The 16,395-nt window shown below is 55.6% G+C and overlaps 8 protein-coding genes across 8 annotated transcripts; 4 read left to right on the top strand and 4 right to left on the bottom strand.

Annotated features, from left to right (window-relative positions):
* Positions 1–9: 9 nt before the first annotated feature.
* On the bottom strand, positions 10–3,359 carry BAUCODRAFT_112465 (uncharacterized protein; the record flags this gene model as incomplete). Its single annotated transcript, XM_007680730.1, has 2 exons — positions 873–3,359; positions 10–800 (listed from the first exon to the last, which is right to left on the bottom strand). Exons 1-2 carry the CDS (start codon positions 3,244–3,246, stop codon positions 10–12), a joined length of 3,165 nt encoding a protein of 1,054 aa, XP_007678920.1. The 5' UTR covers positions 3,247–3,359.
* Positions 3,360–3,504: 145 nt separating this feature from the next.
* On the top strand, positions 3,505–6,443 carry BAUCODRAFT_36345 (uncharacterized protein). Its single transcript, XM_007680419.1, has 4 exons — positions 3,505–3,712; positions 3,766–3,892; positions 3,946–5,729; positions 5,805–6,443. Exons 1-4 carry the CDS (start codon positions 3,570–3,572, stop codon positions 5,968–5,970), a joined length of 2,220 nt encoding a protein of 739 aa, XP_007678609.1. The 5' UTR covers positions 3,505–3,569; the 3' UTR covers positions 5,971–6,443.
* A 141-nt stretch (positions 6,444–6,584) lies between these two features.
* Positions 6,585–6,812, top strand: BAUCODRAFT_43814 (uncharacterized protein; the record flags this gene model as incomplete). Its single annotated transcript, XM_007680526.2, has 1 exon — positions 6,585–6,812. A coding segment is annotated over one exon (228 nt), but the record flags the coding sequence as incomplete, so codon positions are not given.
* A 12-nt stretch (positions 6,813–6,824) lies between these two features.
* Positions 6,825–7,840, top strand: BAUCODRAFT_158537 (uncharacterized protein; the record flags this gene model as incomplete). Its single annotated transcript, XM_007680729.1, has 2 exons — positions 6,825–7,227; positions 7,287–7,840. The coding sequence occupies 2 exons, from the start codon at positions 6,825–6,827 to the stop codon at positions 7,787–7,789; spliced, it is 906 nt and encodes a 301-aa protein (XP_007678919.1). The 3' UTR covers positions 7,790–7,840.
* BAUCODRAFT_213396 (uncharacterized protein) lies at positions 7,827–8,365 on the bottom strand. Its single transcript, XM_007680728.1, has 2 exons — positions 8,024–8,365; positions 7,827–7,896 (listed from the first exon to the last, which is right to left on the bottom strand). Exons 1-2 carry the CDS (start codon positions 8,280–8,282, stop codon positions 7,865–7,867), a joined length of 291 nt encoding a protein of 96 aa, XP_007678918.1. The 5' UTR covers positions 8,283–8,365; the 3' UTR covers positions 7,827–7,864.
* Positions 8,366–10,751: 2,386 nt separating this feature from the next.
* On the top strand, positions 10,752–11,732 carry BAUCODRAFT_74858 (uncharacterized protein; the record flags this gene model as incomplete). The annotated part of the gene is made up of 1 exon (XM_007680600.1): positions 10,752–11,732. One exon carries the CDS (start codon positions 10,752–10,754, stop codon positions 11,730–11,732), a length of 981 nt encoding a protein of 326 aa, XP_007678790.1.
* Positions 11,733–11,782: 50 nt separating this feature from the next.
* Positions 11,783–13,382, bottom strand: BAUCODRAFT_36342 (uncharacterized protein). The gene has a single exon (XM_007680418.1). It carries the CDS (start codon positions 13,195–13,197, stop codon positions 11,872–11,874), a length of 1,326 nt encoding a protein of 441 aa, XP_007678608.1. The 5' UTR covers positions 13,198–13,382; the 3' UTR covers positions 11,783–11,871.
* Positions 13,383–13,503: 121 nt separating this feature from the next.
* Positions 13,504–15,874, bottom strand: BAUCODRAFT_93813 (uncharacterized protein). The gene is made up of 8 exons (XM_007680690.1): positions 15,495–15,874; positions 15,258–15,439; positions 14,847–15,193; positions 14,662–14,798; positions 14,555–14,600; positions 14,402–14,497; positions 14,137–14,351; positions 13,504–14,084 (listed from the first exon to the last, which is right to left on the bottom strand). Exons 1-8 carry the CDS (start codon positions 15,744–15,746, stop codon positions 13,623–13,625), a joined length of 1,737 nt encoding a protein of 578 aa, XP_007678880.1. The 5' UTR covers positions 15,747–15,874; the 3' UTR covers positions 13,504–13,622.
* Between the last annotated feature and the right edge of the window lie 521 nt (positions 15,875–16,395).

Here is a 16,395-nt window from a genome sequence, read left to right as displayed (position 1 = left end):
AACTTCACCCTATCCGCCCTTCCTCACCCTTCCCTTAACCAACTCAACAATCTCCCTCCCCAACCCCTCTCCCCCCTCAATTCTTCCCACCCTCGCCTCAAAGACCTCCGCATCCCTCACCAACCTCCTCCCCGCCTCCTCACTCCCCACCACCACCTCCCCAAACGCCTTAACCCACTGCTCCCGATACGCGTCGAAAATCCTACGCATAATCAGACTCACGTCGAATTCGGCCAGATGCCTCGCCAAAACGCGGTGAAGCGTTTGGGTTTCCCTAGTGAGGGTGTCCATATACGGCGACACCTCTGCTCCGTTCGGGAGGACAGTAGGGCCGGAAAGGAGCGTTTTGACGTGGATAGCGGAGCGAGTCGTCATAATCTCAACCAACTTGTCGTGAATCTGACTTTGATGGTCCTGGAAACTGCGTTTCGTTTTGTCGAATTCTGCCAGCACCCCTCCACCTCCTCCCCCACCACTTGCGGCGGGCAAATGCCGTCGCACACATTCCCGCACATAAGGCACCAGCGCAACCACAAAACTCAACGCCTGACTGGCCAGGGCCAAATGCTTGGTAGTGATGTTCTTCAACCCACTTACCCTTGTCGCACCCGCGCCGAGCACCAACTGGCTGGAGCGGGAATTAAACGTCCGCAATACGTCGAGCAACGCGGTGGCGAGGGCGGGCGTCATGGAAGGACCTAAGTGTGTGGTAAGAGCGAGGAAGGAATCAATGGTCGGAAGGAGGCCGATGGCAGAGGCGACGAGGATATAGCGCGTTTCGTCGATGTGGGCGGGTTTGGCTGGTGGTGCTTTCGTAGGGGGTGCTGGCGTTGCTGTCGCAGACGCGGGTTCACCATTCGCCATCACGGTACCATTCATCCCCTTCCCCTTCCCCTCCCCATTCACCCCTACCACCGCCTCCTCCACCGCCCCACCAACCTCTTCCCACACCGGGCGCACGCTCCGTCCCCACTCAACCGGATCCTTACTCATCCCCCCCAACACCCTCTGCAACAGTTTTTCATCATTGGTACCAAAATCCTTCGCATTCCAATCATCCCGATCCAACAACCCAGCAATCCTCTCCGACTCCGCCGTCCCCAGCACCTGCACAAACCCGGAGACCTGCGCATTCACCAACCCCTTAAGCGCCTGCCCGCCTCGGCCAGAAACGGCTTCGCATTCGTCCGCGAAAAGGCGGTTGAGGGTGAAATACCGCACGAACCGCTCGGGGGAGAGCCGGACGGCTTGCTCGTTGCGCACTTTGAGGATCTTGGTGAGTTGGGTCTGGGCGGAGTCGACGGCTTGGCCGAGGAGGCTGGAGAGGTCGAGGGCTTGCGACAGTTCGTCTTGTTGCACGTCGTTGTTGGGGTGGGCGCTGCCATTGGGGGGTGTCGGGGTAGAGGCAGGCTGCATACTACTCGTCACATCCAGCAACACCTTCGTCTGCGTACTGATCCTCCTCAATGCCTCTCCAATAGCGGTGTAGATGTGGACGAGCAATTTCTCCGCATCCTCCGCGTCCATTGCACGTAAGTTACGCGCTAGGATCGTGCTTTTCTCCTGCTGGCTCAACTTACCGCCTCCGCGGGTAGAGGTGGACACCATACTATCCGCGTCGTCGTCGCTGCTGCTGGGTAGGTGTTTGCGTATGATGGCCTTCATCTCCCTCTGTACCGCGTCTCGGTAGGCAGTCGTTGCGGCGGCCGTATACCCTGCGCGATTGAGCCCCTTGAGTGCCGCGAGAAGATCTTGGCGGAAAGGATCGTTCGTTTCCATGTACAGTGGTGGTATACCTCGTTGGCGTGACCATCGTTTCAGAGTGTCCGACTTCGGTACTCTTTCACCGTGCTGGCGTACGTCGTCCATCAAGATCGAGGTGAAGCGTTGAGCAAAGCCTGCACCAATACGGTATTGCAGTTCTTGCAGTCCAGCGTCCAGCCCTTGCAGCGCCTTTAACGGTCTCAGATCCATCAGATCGCCATCCTCGCCGCCACTTCCCGGCTCAGCCCGCCCGCAAACCAACCTCCCAATTCGATCCATCTGATCAGCCGCCTCATCATAGCAACCCTCATCAACCAACTCATCCGCCCTCTTCACCTCCTCCACAACCCTCTCAACCTGCGCCGTCGCTTTCGCCAATTTCCGAACATTCGCACGCCTCCTCCGTTTCGCCGCCACCTCCAACCCACCCACCGCCACCTCCCGATCCAACTTTCTTAGGTCCTCCCGCAAACTCTGAATCTTCGCCACGCTCTCCTCCGCCTCCGTCTGCAACTCCTTCAGACTTCCCAGGGCGGCGAAGAAGCCCGTGCTGGCCGTGCTGATGCTGTTGATTAGGTGGACTTCTACGGTATCCATGTACCAACTCAACTTCTCCTGCAAGATCGCATTAGTGGCCAGTGCTTTTCGCGGAGGATGCGGTGCGCCATTGGCCGCTTTCGGGTCGGGTGAAGATTGGCCGAGCGGTGGACGCACAATCTCTGCTCGTTCTGAGACGACGTCAAAGGTGCGCGGGTTTTCGAGGTGGAAGTCTTCGTCGAAGTAGACGCTCGGGATTGTAGATAGAGGTGTTGGTTCGTTGCGGTTGCGTCTGATGTTTGCCGATGTCTTTCGCTTATGCCCTCCTGGCCCTCCAGGCGTTTCCGGTGTCGGTGAAAGAGTGGCAGAAGAAGGCTGTCGTGGGGTAGCAGGAGACACCGAGCCGTCTCTGCTGAACCGCCTTTCCAGCGCCTCGGCGAAGCGATCCGTCTTCTCCAGCTCCGTGTCCTTCTTCAGCCATGCCGGCTGCTCTGGTTCGATACGTCCGCGCTTGAAGCTTTCAAAAAGTGGCCCAATCCTAGTTAGGTAGTCTCGGAAGTTCTCCGGCGGCACGTGAGGGATGTTTGTCAATGTTACGGGCGGTATGTCGCGGGTTGTGGGTGCTCTGTAGCCTGGAGGAGGCGCGTTGTGTTGTGGTAAGCCCGTCCGGGTGATTGGCGGCTGCAGCAGTGTGGATATGGCATTCTGGCTCGTCTCGCGCACGCTACTGCTGGTTCTTCGGTGATTGCTGTTGACATCCAAGCTGCCGCCTATGGATTGAAGCGAAAGTGTGCTCGCGCTACTGCCTCGTCTCGGCGCATAGCGGTTGGCCGTGTTCTGGCGATGTAGTGAATCCGGGAAAGGGTAGCCTGAGCGAGGGAATGTGGGCGAAGTGGGTGTGGTGGCCGAGGTATCTATGGAGAAACGGGGAGTAGGCGAGGCCATGACGGGCTGCTAGGGAGTGAAGTACACGGCCTCATGAGGAGTGTCTAGGCCTCAAAGGGCGTATGTTGCATTGTAGGATACACAATTGCCGGACCTAGAATTGATTAATGAATACATACTTTCAACAACATCTTCATTCTGTACCTGTCAAAGCTGTCGGCTTATTGACCTCCGGCTTCCGGCCACCTGTTGGCGCTACTGCATACCCTTCGGCTAATGTGTTAGCGTGTCAAGTCGCGTCTTCCCAGCGTCGCGCTTCCCACCATCGCTACCATTGACGGTGCAGTACCTTCGTCGCCGTATTCGGGAGACACAAGTCAAGCATGGATCGACAGTCAGTGTATACGTTGAGCCTGTTCGGCGAGGACCGAAGCGCAAATGGTGGGCAAGAGACGAACAGACAGACCCAGCAGGAACTGGTAGACTTCATCCTCGACTTTCGGCTGGAAGACACCTTCATATACCGGTATGCGGGAGATGAGCGAGGTATGAGCGAGAGAGAGACTGATAGACGTACAGTGATCAGATACGGGAGAACGTGCTGTCGAAACAGTACTACTGCGACGTCGATATTGCGCATCTCATCGCCTTCAACGAGCACCTGGCGCATAGGCTGAACAATGAGCCGGCGGATATTATACCCTTAGTAATGCCACCCCGTTACACCGTACTGAGTTGTTTTACTGAATGGAATTGCAGTTCGAAGCCGCACTCAAGACCGCCACACAGAAGATCCTCTACCCCTCAAGAAGCGAAGACGACCTCCGCCTGGGCAAAGCTCTACCAGAACATCAGCTCCTCATCCACTCCTCCGTCACACACACCACCATCCGCGGACTAACGGCAACAAATGTCTCTCACCTCGTCCGAATCCCAGGTATTGTCATCGGTGCCAGCACGCTCAGTTCCAAAGCCACCAGTCTCCACATCCAATGCCGGAACTGCGACTACACCTCCAACATCGCCGTTCAGTCCGGCTTCACTGGCATCACCCTCCCTCGAATCTGCGGCCGAGAGAAGGGCCCCAATGACGACGGCGACAAGTGTCCACTCGACCCCTATTTCGTCGTCCACGAAAAGAGCCAGTTCATCGACCAACAAGTCCTCAAACTGCAAGAAGCACCCGACGACGTCCCCGTCGGCGAGCTGCCCCGCCATATCCTCGTCTCCGCAGACAGATACCTCGCCAACCGCGTCGTCCCCGGCTCCCGCTGCGTAGTGATGGGCGTCTTCAGCATCTACGCCAGCCAAAAGAACTCCAAAGGCAGCGGCGCAGTCGCAATCCGCAACCCCTACCTCCGCGCCGTCGGCATCTCCACAGACCTCTCCCACAACACCTCCGGCAGCGCGGGCATGCACTTCACGGAAGAGGAAGAGCAAGAATTCCTCGAGCTCTCCCGCCGCCCGGACCTCTACTCCCTCTTCGCCTCCTGCATCGCCCCCTCCATCTACGGCAACGCTGATATCAAAAAAGCCATCGCCTGCCTGCTGCTGGGCGGCAGCAAGAAAATCCTCCCCGACGGCATGCGGCTGCGTGGGGACATCAACGTTCTACTCCTCGGCGACCCGGGGACGGCGAAATCCCAACTCCTTAAGTTCGTCGAGAAATGCAGCCCCATCGCCATATACACCTCTGGCAAGGGCTCCTCAGCCGCCGGCCTTACCGCTTCCGTCCAGCGGGATACATCTACCCGTGAATTCTACCTCGAAGGCGGCGCCATGGTTCTCGCGGACGGGGGCGTAGTCTGCATCGACGAATTTGACAAAATGCGCGACGAAGACCGCGTAGCAATCCACGAAGCGATGGAGCAACAGACCATCTCCATCGCCAAAGCAGGCATAACCACCATCCTCAACGCGCGCACCTCCGTCCTCGCGGCCGCGAACCCCATCTTCGGCCGCTACGACGACCTCAAGACGCCGGGGGAGAACATCGACTTCCAAACCACCATCCTCTCCCGCTTCGACCTCATCTTCATCGTCCGCGACGACCACGACCGGAACCGTGACGAGACCATCGCCAAGCACGTCATGAATATCCACATGAACGGGCAAGGACCCCGCCACAATAACAACGACAACCAGGCTGAATCCGAGATCCCGGTGGAAAAAATGAAAAGGTACATCTCCTACTGCAAATCCCGCTGCGCCCCGCGCCTCTCCGCCGAAGCCGCGGAGAAACTCTCCTCCCACTTCGTCTCCATCCGCCGGCAAGTCGCGCGAGCAGAAGCGGACGCCAATCAGCGGTCCTCCATCCCGATTACGGTGAGGCAGTTGGAGTCTTTGGTGCGGATTACGGAGGCCTTGGCGAAGATTGAGTTGCAAGCCGTTGCCACGGAGCGGCATGTTGATGAGGCGATCCGGCTGTTTTTGGGGAGTACGATGGATGCTGTTATGGCGGGGAATCGGACAGGCGGAGGGGTAGGAGGGAGTCGGGAGGTGGTTGAGGAGGTGCATAAAGTGGAGGAGGAGTTGCGGAGGCGGTATGTTTTTGCGGCCCCCCCTACCCTTGTTTTCTGATTGAAGGTGATGGTGGGAACTGACGTGGTGCGGTCTAGATTACCAATCGGGTATACGTCTTCCCTTGCCACGCTGAGAAGGGAGTTTGTGGAGAGGAAAGGGTATAGCGAGCAGTCGCTCAATCGGGCGCTGCAGGTGCTTGTTAGGCGGGAGACGGTGCAGTTTCGGAGGGGTGGGGCGTTGGTGCATCGGAGTGGTGTGTGATGTGTTTGTGTTTGATCTGTCAGCGGCTGAAAGACAACGTGGATTGGGCGTTGAACGGCGATGGTGTGGCTTAAGGGACGAGTGATGAACGGAGAGGGACCGTATGACGGTACTGGATTGCTGGTCGCTATGGTAAGGCGCCTTGGCGTAGGGGACGAGGTATGGGATATTGAGCGGACTCATATGACGATGAGCTTGAGCAGATCCGTACTTACTCGCGCACGCTATGCCCTGTATTTTACAGACAGTGCCGGACACGACGTTCCGTTCATTGCACCTTGACTCACCGGTCCGTAGTCATGCAGGAGCGCGATTGGTCGTCCACGGCGGCTGCAGCTGCAAGGCTGGCTTGTTCATCCACGACGCATAGAAGCATGAAAGAACAGCATCTTGTATTCGCGGGTAACATGTTCTCTTGTCCGCATGCCCCGTTAATCACGAATGCTTCGTTGATGCGACGGACATACAAGCCTGATTGGGAGCGTCTTACGACAGCTTAACTTTTTCCTCTCCTTTCTCTCAATGTTGCAACCATGTCAATCTATATGGACACGATAGACGAGCGGCACCTGCGGCTGCTCTCTATCAATCACAGATCTCGTACATCCGAATCCTTTAGACTATCCACGTGCCGCATCGACGAAGCCCCAAGCTACGCGGCGATATCGTACACATGTGGTCAGGACACCGAAACGCAAGGGATCCGCGTCGATGGAAAACGTTTCTCTGTGAAGCCCAACCTGTGGTCATGCCTCCACTACGTGACAAAAGATCCACGATGGGACTACTTCTGGGTCGATGCTATCTGCACCAATCAATTCAACGATGCAGAGAAGTCTTGACAAGTCGGAGTAATGGACCAGATCTACAGGCGCGCGGTTGTGGTGAGCGTCTGGCTGGGCCTGACTAGCATCCCGGAACATCTTCAGCATTACGTGGGTGCGCCAGGGTTCCAGGAAATCATCAGAGTCGATGATGAGGGATTCAACTTCTATGAGAGCCTCGAGGATATCGTTCAGACACCGTATTGGAGCCGTATGTGGGTCATCCAGGAATTTCTCGTAGCGTCAGATGTCATGTTATACTGCAGCGGGTATTGTGTGAACTGGTTTGATCTGAAGAGCTTCATGGTTTCCAGGTTCGGCATTGATGTCTTCAATGACGGTAGCAGGGACGGCCTTCTAGCCTCTGAGGGGGGCCAACAGTACAAGGCGTTACCTCTAATCCTGCAAAGACATCCAGATCGCCATCGAAGCAGTATCAGCCGCTTTATGACCTCTTATTAGCGCATCACATGGCTGAGTGCGGGGAACCAGTTGATAAAGTCTTCGCCCTGCTAGGTCTTGTGCCGAGAGACGAGAGACAGATCCTGAGCAGGTTCTTCCCAGACTACTCGCTAAGCCATGAACAAGTCGTTCTCGTTACGCTGACGTACTTCAAGGACTTCTGCAGCAAAGACTCGGATGCCGAACCACTACAGCTCTTTCGCGCCCTCGGCATGAAGTCCGAGAGCCACAGGCAGCGTTTGATTCGAGCGGCGAGCAGTGTCTACTCGGACGCGATGGGGCCGAACTCGATTGTGCCATGCCTGGAGCTCCTCGAGGGAATTGCTGTAGACGATCACGTCCAGTCGCTTGAGCGTGAAATGCATCGGTGGGAAGAACAGCTCGAGCTACAACTTAATGCTCTGATTCGAGGCAGCCAAGTACCAAATAGTAGAAACCGTGATCGGCGCATGCTCCGCTACGCCCTTGGGGGAGTTGTTCTGCTTGGAGCCGTATCCATCGTCTTAGGTTTTCGTCCGTACATTTTGCGGTAGAACGGAGTGTTTGCAGTGTAAGCTCTTCGTGTGCTCTTTCGGTGGGCTGAGACAGTGGGCGTAGTACTGTGAAGTTCAATCATCTAGGTAGTAATGTAGCGTGCATCCTGAAGCGACTCTGTCAGCACTCAAGCACCAACATCGTAGTCTTTGCCGCTCACTTCAGCATCTGAAGCGGTACTGCGATATACGGAACTCGTGGCTGCCAAGATCTGCATACCATGTGATACTTACCACAACTACGATGCAGCGAGGCACTACCGACGATTGCGTGCGATGCTTCTCCGGTGGTATGCGGCGTGGTTGACTGACAGTGACAGACCGCTTCCGCGCCTCGTGGACGTCCTTTCTGCAGAGACCTCAGCGCTCTCCGAGATGAGTCCGTACTTCTTCGGTAGCTGTGCTGTCCGGAACGAAGATGGTCGGCCGTCTTGCCTGCATGGTGTACGCATGACAAGGAACTGCTTGTCTTTAGATCGCGCTTCGCCGCCATACGTGCTGTTCAGATAGTGCAGTTGCCACGGCGGTGCTGCGCCTTCGACCTAATGGACCTGCTACCTCGAAGAGCTTCCCTGGGGCCATGTTGTAGTTGCCGTTCACCTGAAAACTACTTCCATAAGCGGCCAACGCCTTCCCTATCACAAAAAGTCAGCGGTTTCTCTAACTTCCTCGTACTTGCTCGCCACAGTCCTGCAAGTGACTTCCTGCAGTCTGTATGTTTACACCACGCACGACCATCGGACGCAGACGTAGCATAAGAACTCGATAACTCTCATCTCTTGGGTGCTCGTCTCTTCTGGCGCACTTTGCTACTCCGTCTGCTACTCGCCTTACACCCACTTCCTTCATACATTGAGTCCCCGTCATGCAGCACTTCGGCACAGTCAATTCATCGCCGGCCCTAAGCTTACATCGTCCCGACTTCTCTGCCGGCCATCGTACGCACGCTGCCTAGCCGAACCTCAGCATCATGCTCAAACTTCCATCTCGTCGGTCACATTGGTCGCCCAGCATGCCACGGAGGGAGCGTAGCAGCTCATCATCGGTCTCGGCGGGAGGCAGGTGAACCCCGTGGACGATCCTTATTGTTCAGTGGTCTGAGGCTCTTTGAGCCTTTCATACCGAAACATCGTCGTTCATGACTAAGGAGAGTAGGCCCCCGCTCAGCCCTTGGCTAACCATGGGCTAGATGTCTCTGCTGTCGCCGGTCGTTCGGTCTTGTCACACCGGTCGTCAGACATGCTAAGGAGCAGCGCAGCCTCTCATATTTGATCTTGCCGAAGGCAGGTAAACCCCGTTGAGGATCACTTATACTTCCACGGTCTCGAGGCTCTGTGAGCCTTTGATGATCCAAAACCCAGACGCATTTTTAAGGCTGAGGGGCATGGGCCCCTGCTCAGCCTCTTGGCTGACCATGGGCCAGATGTCTCTGTGGTCACAGCTGTCCATCCGGTCTTGTCACATGCATCGGTCGACAAGACGCGGAGAGTCTTCATTTGATCTTGGCAAGGCAGGTGAACCCCGTTGAGGATCCCTCATCCTTTCATGGTTATCAGAAGGCTCATTGAGCCTATGATGATTTCGAAACATTCACACTCATTCATAACTGAGGGGAATAGCCCCCTGCTCAGCCTTTTGGCTGACCATGGGCTAGATCGTCGTTGTCGCCGTTGCCGTTGCCGTTGCCGTTGCCGCTTCGATGTCGGTGCTCGAGAGAAATACTCGAATCTTCTCGCTCGTCATGTATTCCTCTTGGCAAGGTCTTGGATGAGTGGCTTGCCATTCACACCCGACGCCGGCCATTTGCAAAGCTCAGAGGGATGCACCCCACTCTGACTCCATCATGCGAAGATGCAACACTCCAATGACCATCTCCGACCGCGATCAGCACACGCACCGCCGCCAACCATCGGGTCCCGTGTGGAGGCAAGACCTGCGAAGGTGACGGAGGCTAGGCCGACGGGTTGGACGATGGAGCAGTGTTGCGGCAACGAGATGATGTGTTCAGAACGGAGATGCAGAAGAGGAAGGAAGAAGGTCTTTTGTAGTAATGGAATATGTTCAAGTGCCAAGAGGATCGAAGAAACATGCTTCCAACACAATGCGGCGGAATGCTCAGCCTCGTGAGCTTTCGCTTTTGTCGCATAAGTCGTGCGGTAGGCAAATGAGCACTGATGGTTTGGTACGAGCATACTTCCCACCGCTTACCTTCATCTTGCTCGAGTGCTGTTTTGAGTGAGCGATGTGATTGAACGCTCTCTAAGACTCGCACACTGCTAGCTCGCCGACCTGATCGGTTATTATATTGGTACTGACGATGTGACTTCAAAGCGTTGGTTCAATGCGCCAAGGCGCACAGCACTGTTCATGCGGTCGTTGCGCTTGCTCGCTCGAAGCTTGCGATTTCACTTGGGCGGAAGTTGCCGAGTCGGCGCGGAGACGGCCATCCGTCCCTTATCTCCTACTCGAAGCAAACCAGATGGAAGGCTCAGGAACAGCAGATCAGAGAGTCATACATACCAGGCCAGCACAGTGACACGGCAGAGAAGGTAGATTGAGCAACGAGGCTAGAGCCTGTTCTCGTTCGTGTAGAGGATGTACTAAGCTGCCACGCTCGATGCGAGTCTAATCGCCAACCGCCAAGGCGATCTGAGATGCGGAAACAGGGTTCGCTTCCATCGATCATCACGCTTCTTTCGGACACTCGCGGCTCGACGATTGCGCACATGGCAAGCCTGTTGGGTTTCCGCCCAGCCCAGCCGCGCAATGCATCGACCTTTGTAAGCACCGCACTTCGTATGGAGCATGCAATGTGCGAGCCTCGTGGTAGGAGAGCGCAACCGTAGGTACCTTGCTTTGGCTTCCATCCTTACAGGCACTCTTCTGTTTCCCTTCTTTCACAATGCTGTAACTTCCAATGGAAAAGATGAAGCTAGATCCCGCACAGTCCGATGGCTCTCTCATGCCAGAACACCGCCCTGGGATCACCGTCACGAAGCGCACCGGTCGTTCTATATGCATGCTTATAGTGCATAGTTGTGTCAAGCCATTCAACTCGCAGCTTACCAAGGTTCGGAAAGAATATCCCGCCGGGTCCAATCAGCTGGAAGTGCCAAAGAAGGTGCGGAAGAAGTGCGACGTCCGGGAGCGCATGATCGAAGGGATCCGCGTTTACGACATAATACCGCGAAATGCAGAGGGACGACCTGTCCCGACCGAGAAGAAAGGGCGGAAGAGGGTGTACTGGTTCGCGGGTGGAGGATGGCAGATGCCGCCATCATCTGAGCATTGGGCGCTGTTTGAAGCGATAGCCAGGCGATTGCCGGACACCACGTTCAGCGCCGTCAGCTACCCTCTCGCGCCAAACAGCGCAGCACCAGTAGCTTTGCCCGAACTGTCAAGGTTCTACCGCCGCCTACTGCAAGATGCAGAAGAAGCGGGGGACAAGGTTATCCTAGGAGGTGACTCGGCAGGCGGCAACATCATGCTCTCCCTCACCCTTTGCGCGTTGCATGAAGATCCCGACTCGCCATGTCCTTCGGCCCTAATGGCACTCTCGCCGTCCACTGACCTTACCCGCTCCAATCCCGATATCGAGGCTTACGCTGAACACGATCCCATCCTCACCGTTCCATTCATCAAAAGTACTGCGAAAGCTTGGCGACAGGACATGGACGCCACCGACCCGCGTGTCTCACCGTTATACCAGGACGTCACGCCGTTAGCCAGAAGAGGCGTGCGCGTGCACGGTCTTACTGGAGGCTACGACATGCTTACACCCGATGCTATTCGGTTCCGGGAGAAGTGCACGGAAGCCGGTGTGGCGGGCGAGTGGCTGCACTGGGAGAAGCAGATGCATGTCTTCCCGCTGCTGTGCGGCTTCGGCTTGCCCGAAGGCAAAGCAGGTATGGAGTGGGTTGTCGACGTACTCAAGCGATGCTAGGGACGACTTGTGGTGTTGTATAGAGCTAGCGAGGCGTTGGGGGCGTCTACTGACATTGTTCGATGCACTGGCATTCTTATTGGCTTTGAGCGGTGTTAGGATACCCCAAAGCTCACGAATTACAGTTCGTATCTATGCTTTAAAGCTTGCTATGCCATCTACCCTCCTCCTCCCACACTTTGCCGACCACCTTCGCCACCTCAAGCAGCGCTTGATCGTGGTATCTCGCCGTGATAAGCGAAAGCCCGATGGGCATGCCATGCTCACCTTGAAAGCCCGGCACGTTGATCACGGGCACATGTAGCGCCGTCCACATACTATTAAACACAGCACTGCCGGTTGACTCGATACCTTCTGGCGCCTCATCTGGCACTGACGGAACGATAACGGCGTCATATTGAGCGGCGATGGCATCCCACTTTGGCCGCAGAGCCGATATGCCGTCGAAGGCCTCCAAGTAGTCTTTGCGAGTGTAGCCATGTGCTTCATCTACGTGCTCGACGAGTGATTTATCGAGCTGATCTTTGGCCACTTGGTACTCGGGACGGAAGGCAACCCGACCGTCAGACTTCAGGACGCAGCTGTGCCAATCTGGAAGCTTGTTGAACTCGGAGGGAAACTGGATCTCAGTGACCTCGGCTCCGTGGGCGCGCAAGATGTCAGCGCCCTTCTTCATCGCGGCTTGAGTGCCAGGACCTGCCTTCTCCCACACCATTGTCCTGAGAAGTGCAAACTTGAGGCCTTTCACACCGTCATGGTGATTCGTGGGAGGCTGGTCGTCTTTCAGTCCGAACACTGATGCAAGCAGCTTGAGATCGTCGACGGACCGGGAATAGAACCCAAGTGTGTCGAGAATGAGACTGTAGATCTTCTGGCCTTCACGCGTAATCGCTGCCCACGTCGGCTTCATGGCATAGACACCATTGAAGCTGCCGGGTCGGATAACACTACCTCCCGTCTGCGTGCCAAGAGCGATGGGTGCCTGGAAGTCGGCCACCACTGCTCCAGACCCGGAAGATGAGCCACCAGGAGTACGTGTGGAGTCGTGCGGGTTCGTGGCTGGGCCACCCTCTACTGTTGCGGCGAACTCGGTCGTGGTGGTCTTACCTAAAATCAGCGCACCGGCGTGTCGGAGGAGAACGATGCTGCCGGCGTCAACCTCGGGCTGGTCATTGGCGTATATTGGAGAGTTGTGTTGTGTCGGCATGCCCTTAGTGTATATAACATCCTTGACCGCGATACCCACGCCATGCAATGGTCCACGCTGGTGTTTGGGAACTTTGTCAAGTGCGCGCGCCTGTTCCAAGACTTGGGTAGGCTCAATATGAGCCCATGCTTTCACCGTAGGCTGCCGTTCGTTAACGCGTTGCAAGATCGATGTGGCGTATTCTTCAACGGTCAGGCTGCCGTCATTGTAGGCTTGAAGACACTGGGAAGCAGTGAGCCTGTACGGCTCGGTCGGCATACTGAGATGGCTGGACACGAAACGGTATGCCGCCCGATTAACGCTTAAGCACCCAGAAGAGATGTCACAAGGAAATTGTTCCGTTGAGGAATAGTATACTTATCTCCTACCAGCTACTGACCGATGAAGGCTCCGATACAGTCCCATTAGGAACGATATCTCCCGAACTCGGCCCATTGTTCGCCTACGGCACGCTTGGCCGACGAAGAGATTATTGTATCTAAAGGCGGCGACAACTTCACGTTTTCGCTTGAGTGCAGATAGCCGTGTTACGTCAGCATCCTGCACGTAAGTGACGTTGGTCAAGGGTTGTGTATAGAGCTACTGCTAATCGTTATCTTACTCATCATTGACTATGTAATGCACGGTAACCACGAGCACTCTCAGCTTACTCCCTCTAGCATCAAGAATGTCGCTGGCCATGATCAGGCACCGAAGGCTTTGCTGTCCTCCTTCCCTGTAACTTGAACGTCCACAACACTCATTGAGTCCGGCGACACTGCAGTAGCGGCTCTCTCGCCATCGAAGAAGCCATCCCTGCCGTACGGTGTTGCTAGGTATTCGTACGTCACCGGCACGTCTTCGAATCCAGCCGGAAAGACTCTTGGCTTCCAGATCAGCAGCGCTACCCAATAAATCGCAGCGGCGGTGGCGAATGTGAGTATCCAGCCCATATTATACATGTGCACTGCTGCCTTCGGAACTGCTTTGGGCTGAAACGTTCCAACAAGCCCTGGTATACCCATGATGACTCCTCCAAACCAGGCGAACGCTGAGATCCAGTTGACGCCGGACCAGTAGCGGTATAGGCCTGTCTTAGACCCATCGTAGAGGGACGGTACGTGAATGTTGCCTTTCGTCCCGACTGCATAGTGAATAATAAATACCTGTGGCAGAGTTAGCTGATTTGTACTTGTCTAACGTAATGGATGGACTTACAGCGCAGAGCGGTGCCATGAAGATGTTGTAAGAGCCGAGGAAAGAGATGAACTTGGTAGCATTGGCTAGCAGCTCCCACGGTACTATTGCGACTCCAAGAACAGCGCAGAGTATCTGACCCCGGCGGATGGTCATCCATCGTGGGAACAGTCCGGTGCAGTCGGCGCCGAAAGGAACGGAATTAGCACCGAAGTTTGAAGCGAAGGCTGCGAGCACTATTCACAGGGTCAGCGGCGAATAGAGCAATCAAATGATGTGAACTCACTGAAGCTAGCTGCTACGAACCAAACGCCGGTACGCGCAGTAGCATTCCAGTGATGGTCCAGAATCGCATTGAGCAAATCCCAGATGTTCCAGTACGCTTGAGAGAGTCAGCCACCAAAAATGCAAGGTCTAGAGTGAGTGTAGCGACGCTCACCCTTCCCCCATTTGCCAGCCATCGACGCAGTTGAGGCTAGGCCAAGCTACCGTGGCGCCAGACATTAGCACAACAATACCCGGTCATTGTGGGATAACCTCACTTACGAATAGTACAATGGTCTTCGTGAAAAGCACGCAGGCGCCCTGGATCCAGCCGGCGTCGCGAGGCCGCTTACAGTAGCGAGCAAGGTCGGGCTGGTTGATTAGCATGGGCGAGAGCGTGCCCATGATTACGTTGATGCCTGCACGCTGTTAGTCTCCCGATGCGGGTACGGGATGCCCTGACTCACCAGTCATAACTGCCCAACCCAGACTGTTACCGGCAGCAGCGGCCTTCTTGGAGAAGTCGTTCGCAGTGCTGAGGCCGGTACCGTGCGCCATGCACCACCCGAAAAGGCCAAAGGTCGCAAGAGGTACTATGATGCCCTTGACTGTGAAGATGTGTCGGATACCAGTGGGGTGGATAAAGCAGAACGGGAACTCTATCAGCCAGCACAAGAAGAAGCACAACAGCTGCTTGGTCGTGACGTGTGCGGAAACCGGTAGAGTGTTCGCCAGGTGGACCCAGCTACTACCGAACATGCACCGGAAGCATACCGATAGAAGGTTCGCGGCGTAGTATGTTTGGATTCCATACCTACAAACGTAGCAATCAAATTAGCACAACGGAAGCCGAAGGACGTCAGACCATATATACGTACCAAATGATACAAACGACTGCGCGGATGAAGATGAAGAAGAAGGATCCGTACATGCCCATGACGGATCTGCATATAACAGGGTAGCCAACATGGTACATCACCCCAGGGCGTGCCATCAGCGTGACCATGATGGCAGATATGAGCGAACCGAGGACGCATGATATGAAGGCTTGCTGCCATGTCTGCGGGCATACTTGTTAGCGTCGAAACAGCAAAGACTCGATTCAGGACACTCACCAGGCCAACAGCAATCAGCGATGAAGCTGCGGTCCAGCCTGTTGTCCCAAACATGTTGGTGAACCAAAATAGCGGCAGATTGTACCAAGACCACGTCCGTTGCTCGACCGCCGTTGGCTCCAGGTCCTTGTTGGACCATTTCGAGTTGCCAACCATGCCCTCGCTACCGACCGCTTCCTGGGGTGCACGCAAAAATTCTACGAAAGCGTCCCTCGAGCGGAAAGACGCCTTCAAGCCTTCCATGGTAGGCATATCGCAGGGTTTGAAGGGTGGGAAAGGAACCGATGCTCGTAATGGTTAAGTAGAATGTGAAAAGCACCTTGAAGAATGCTGTAGAAATTGATACTTACCTGGCTGACTTGCCCAATACATATGCCCCCCTCGTGCAGTACGCTGGACAGTAGATCTTCGTGCGCTCGACTGGGCTCGACCAGAGCTCCCAAGAGATAAGGCAGACTGGCAGACCGTCGGCAGCTTTCCTGCCGGTGGCTGCAGCAGAGACGTTACCGGAGCGTCCAAGACTTCGCCAAGGTGAACTATACAATGGCTGTGGGTCGTTGCCAGAGTCCAGCACGAACCACAGCGAACGGTAAAAATCACTCCGTCAGACAGGGTGCACAATCCGCTACGTCGAACATGGCCGTTCTACTCAGTAGTGCGTCTAGATGTGCAGGTGAGTGCGTATCTGCGTATGTGCTTGTTTCATGTCAAAGAGCTGTTGCTACTTCTTCGGCTATGGTTCAGAATGATGCGCGTGGGTAGAAGTCGTGGGACGACGACTCCAGACACAATTTATCGCTGGTCAGTGCTGTGCCGCGCTCTGCCGTTCCTTCGGTTGATGTTATCCACCACGCCTATCTTGCCTACCGCCCAGCCCAAAATGTAGCGATGCTGTGAAAAG

Source organism: Baudoinia panamericana (genome assembly GCF_000338955.1).
Source record: "Baudoinia panamericana UAMH 10762 unplaced genomic scaffold BAUCOscaffold_10, whole genome shotgun sequence".
NCBI classification, from domain to species: Eukaryota; Fungi; Ascomycota; class Dothideomycetes; order Mycosphaerellales; family Teratosphaeriaceae; genus Baudoinia; species Baudoinia panamericana.
The sequence above is the reverse complement of the archived record's forward strand: the minus strand, read 5'-3'. Positions and strand labels throughout refer to the sequence as shown.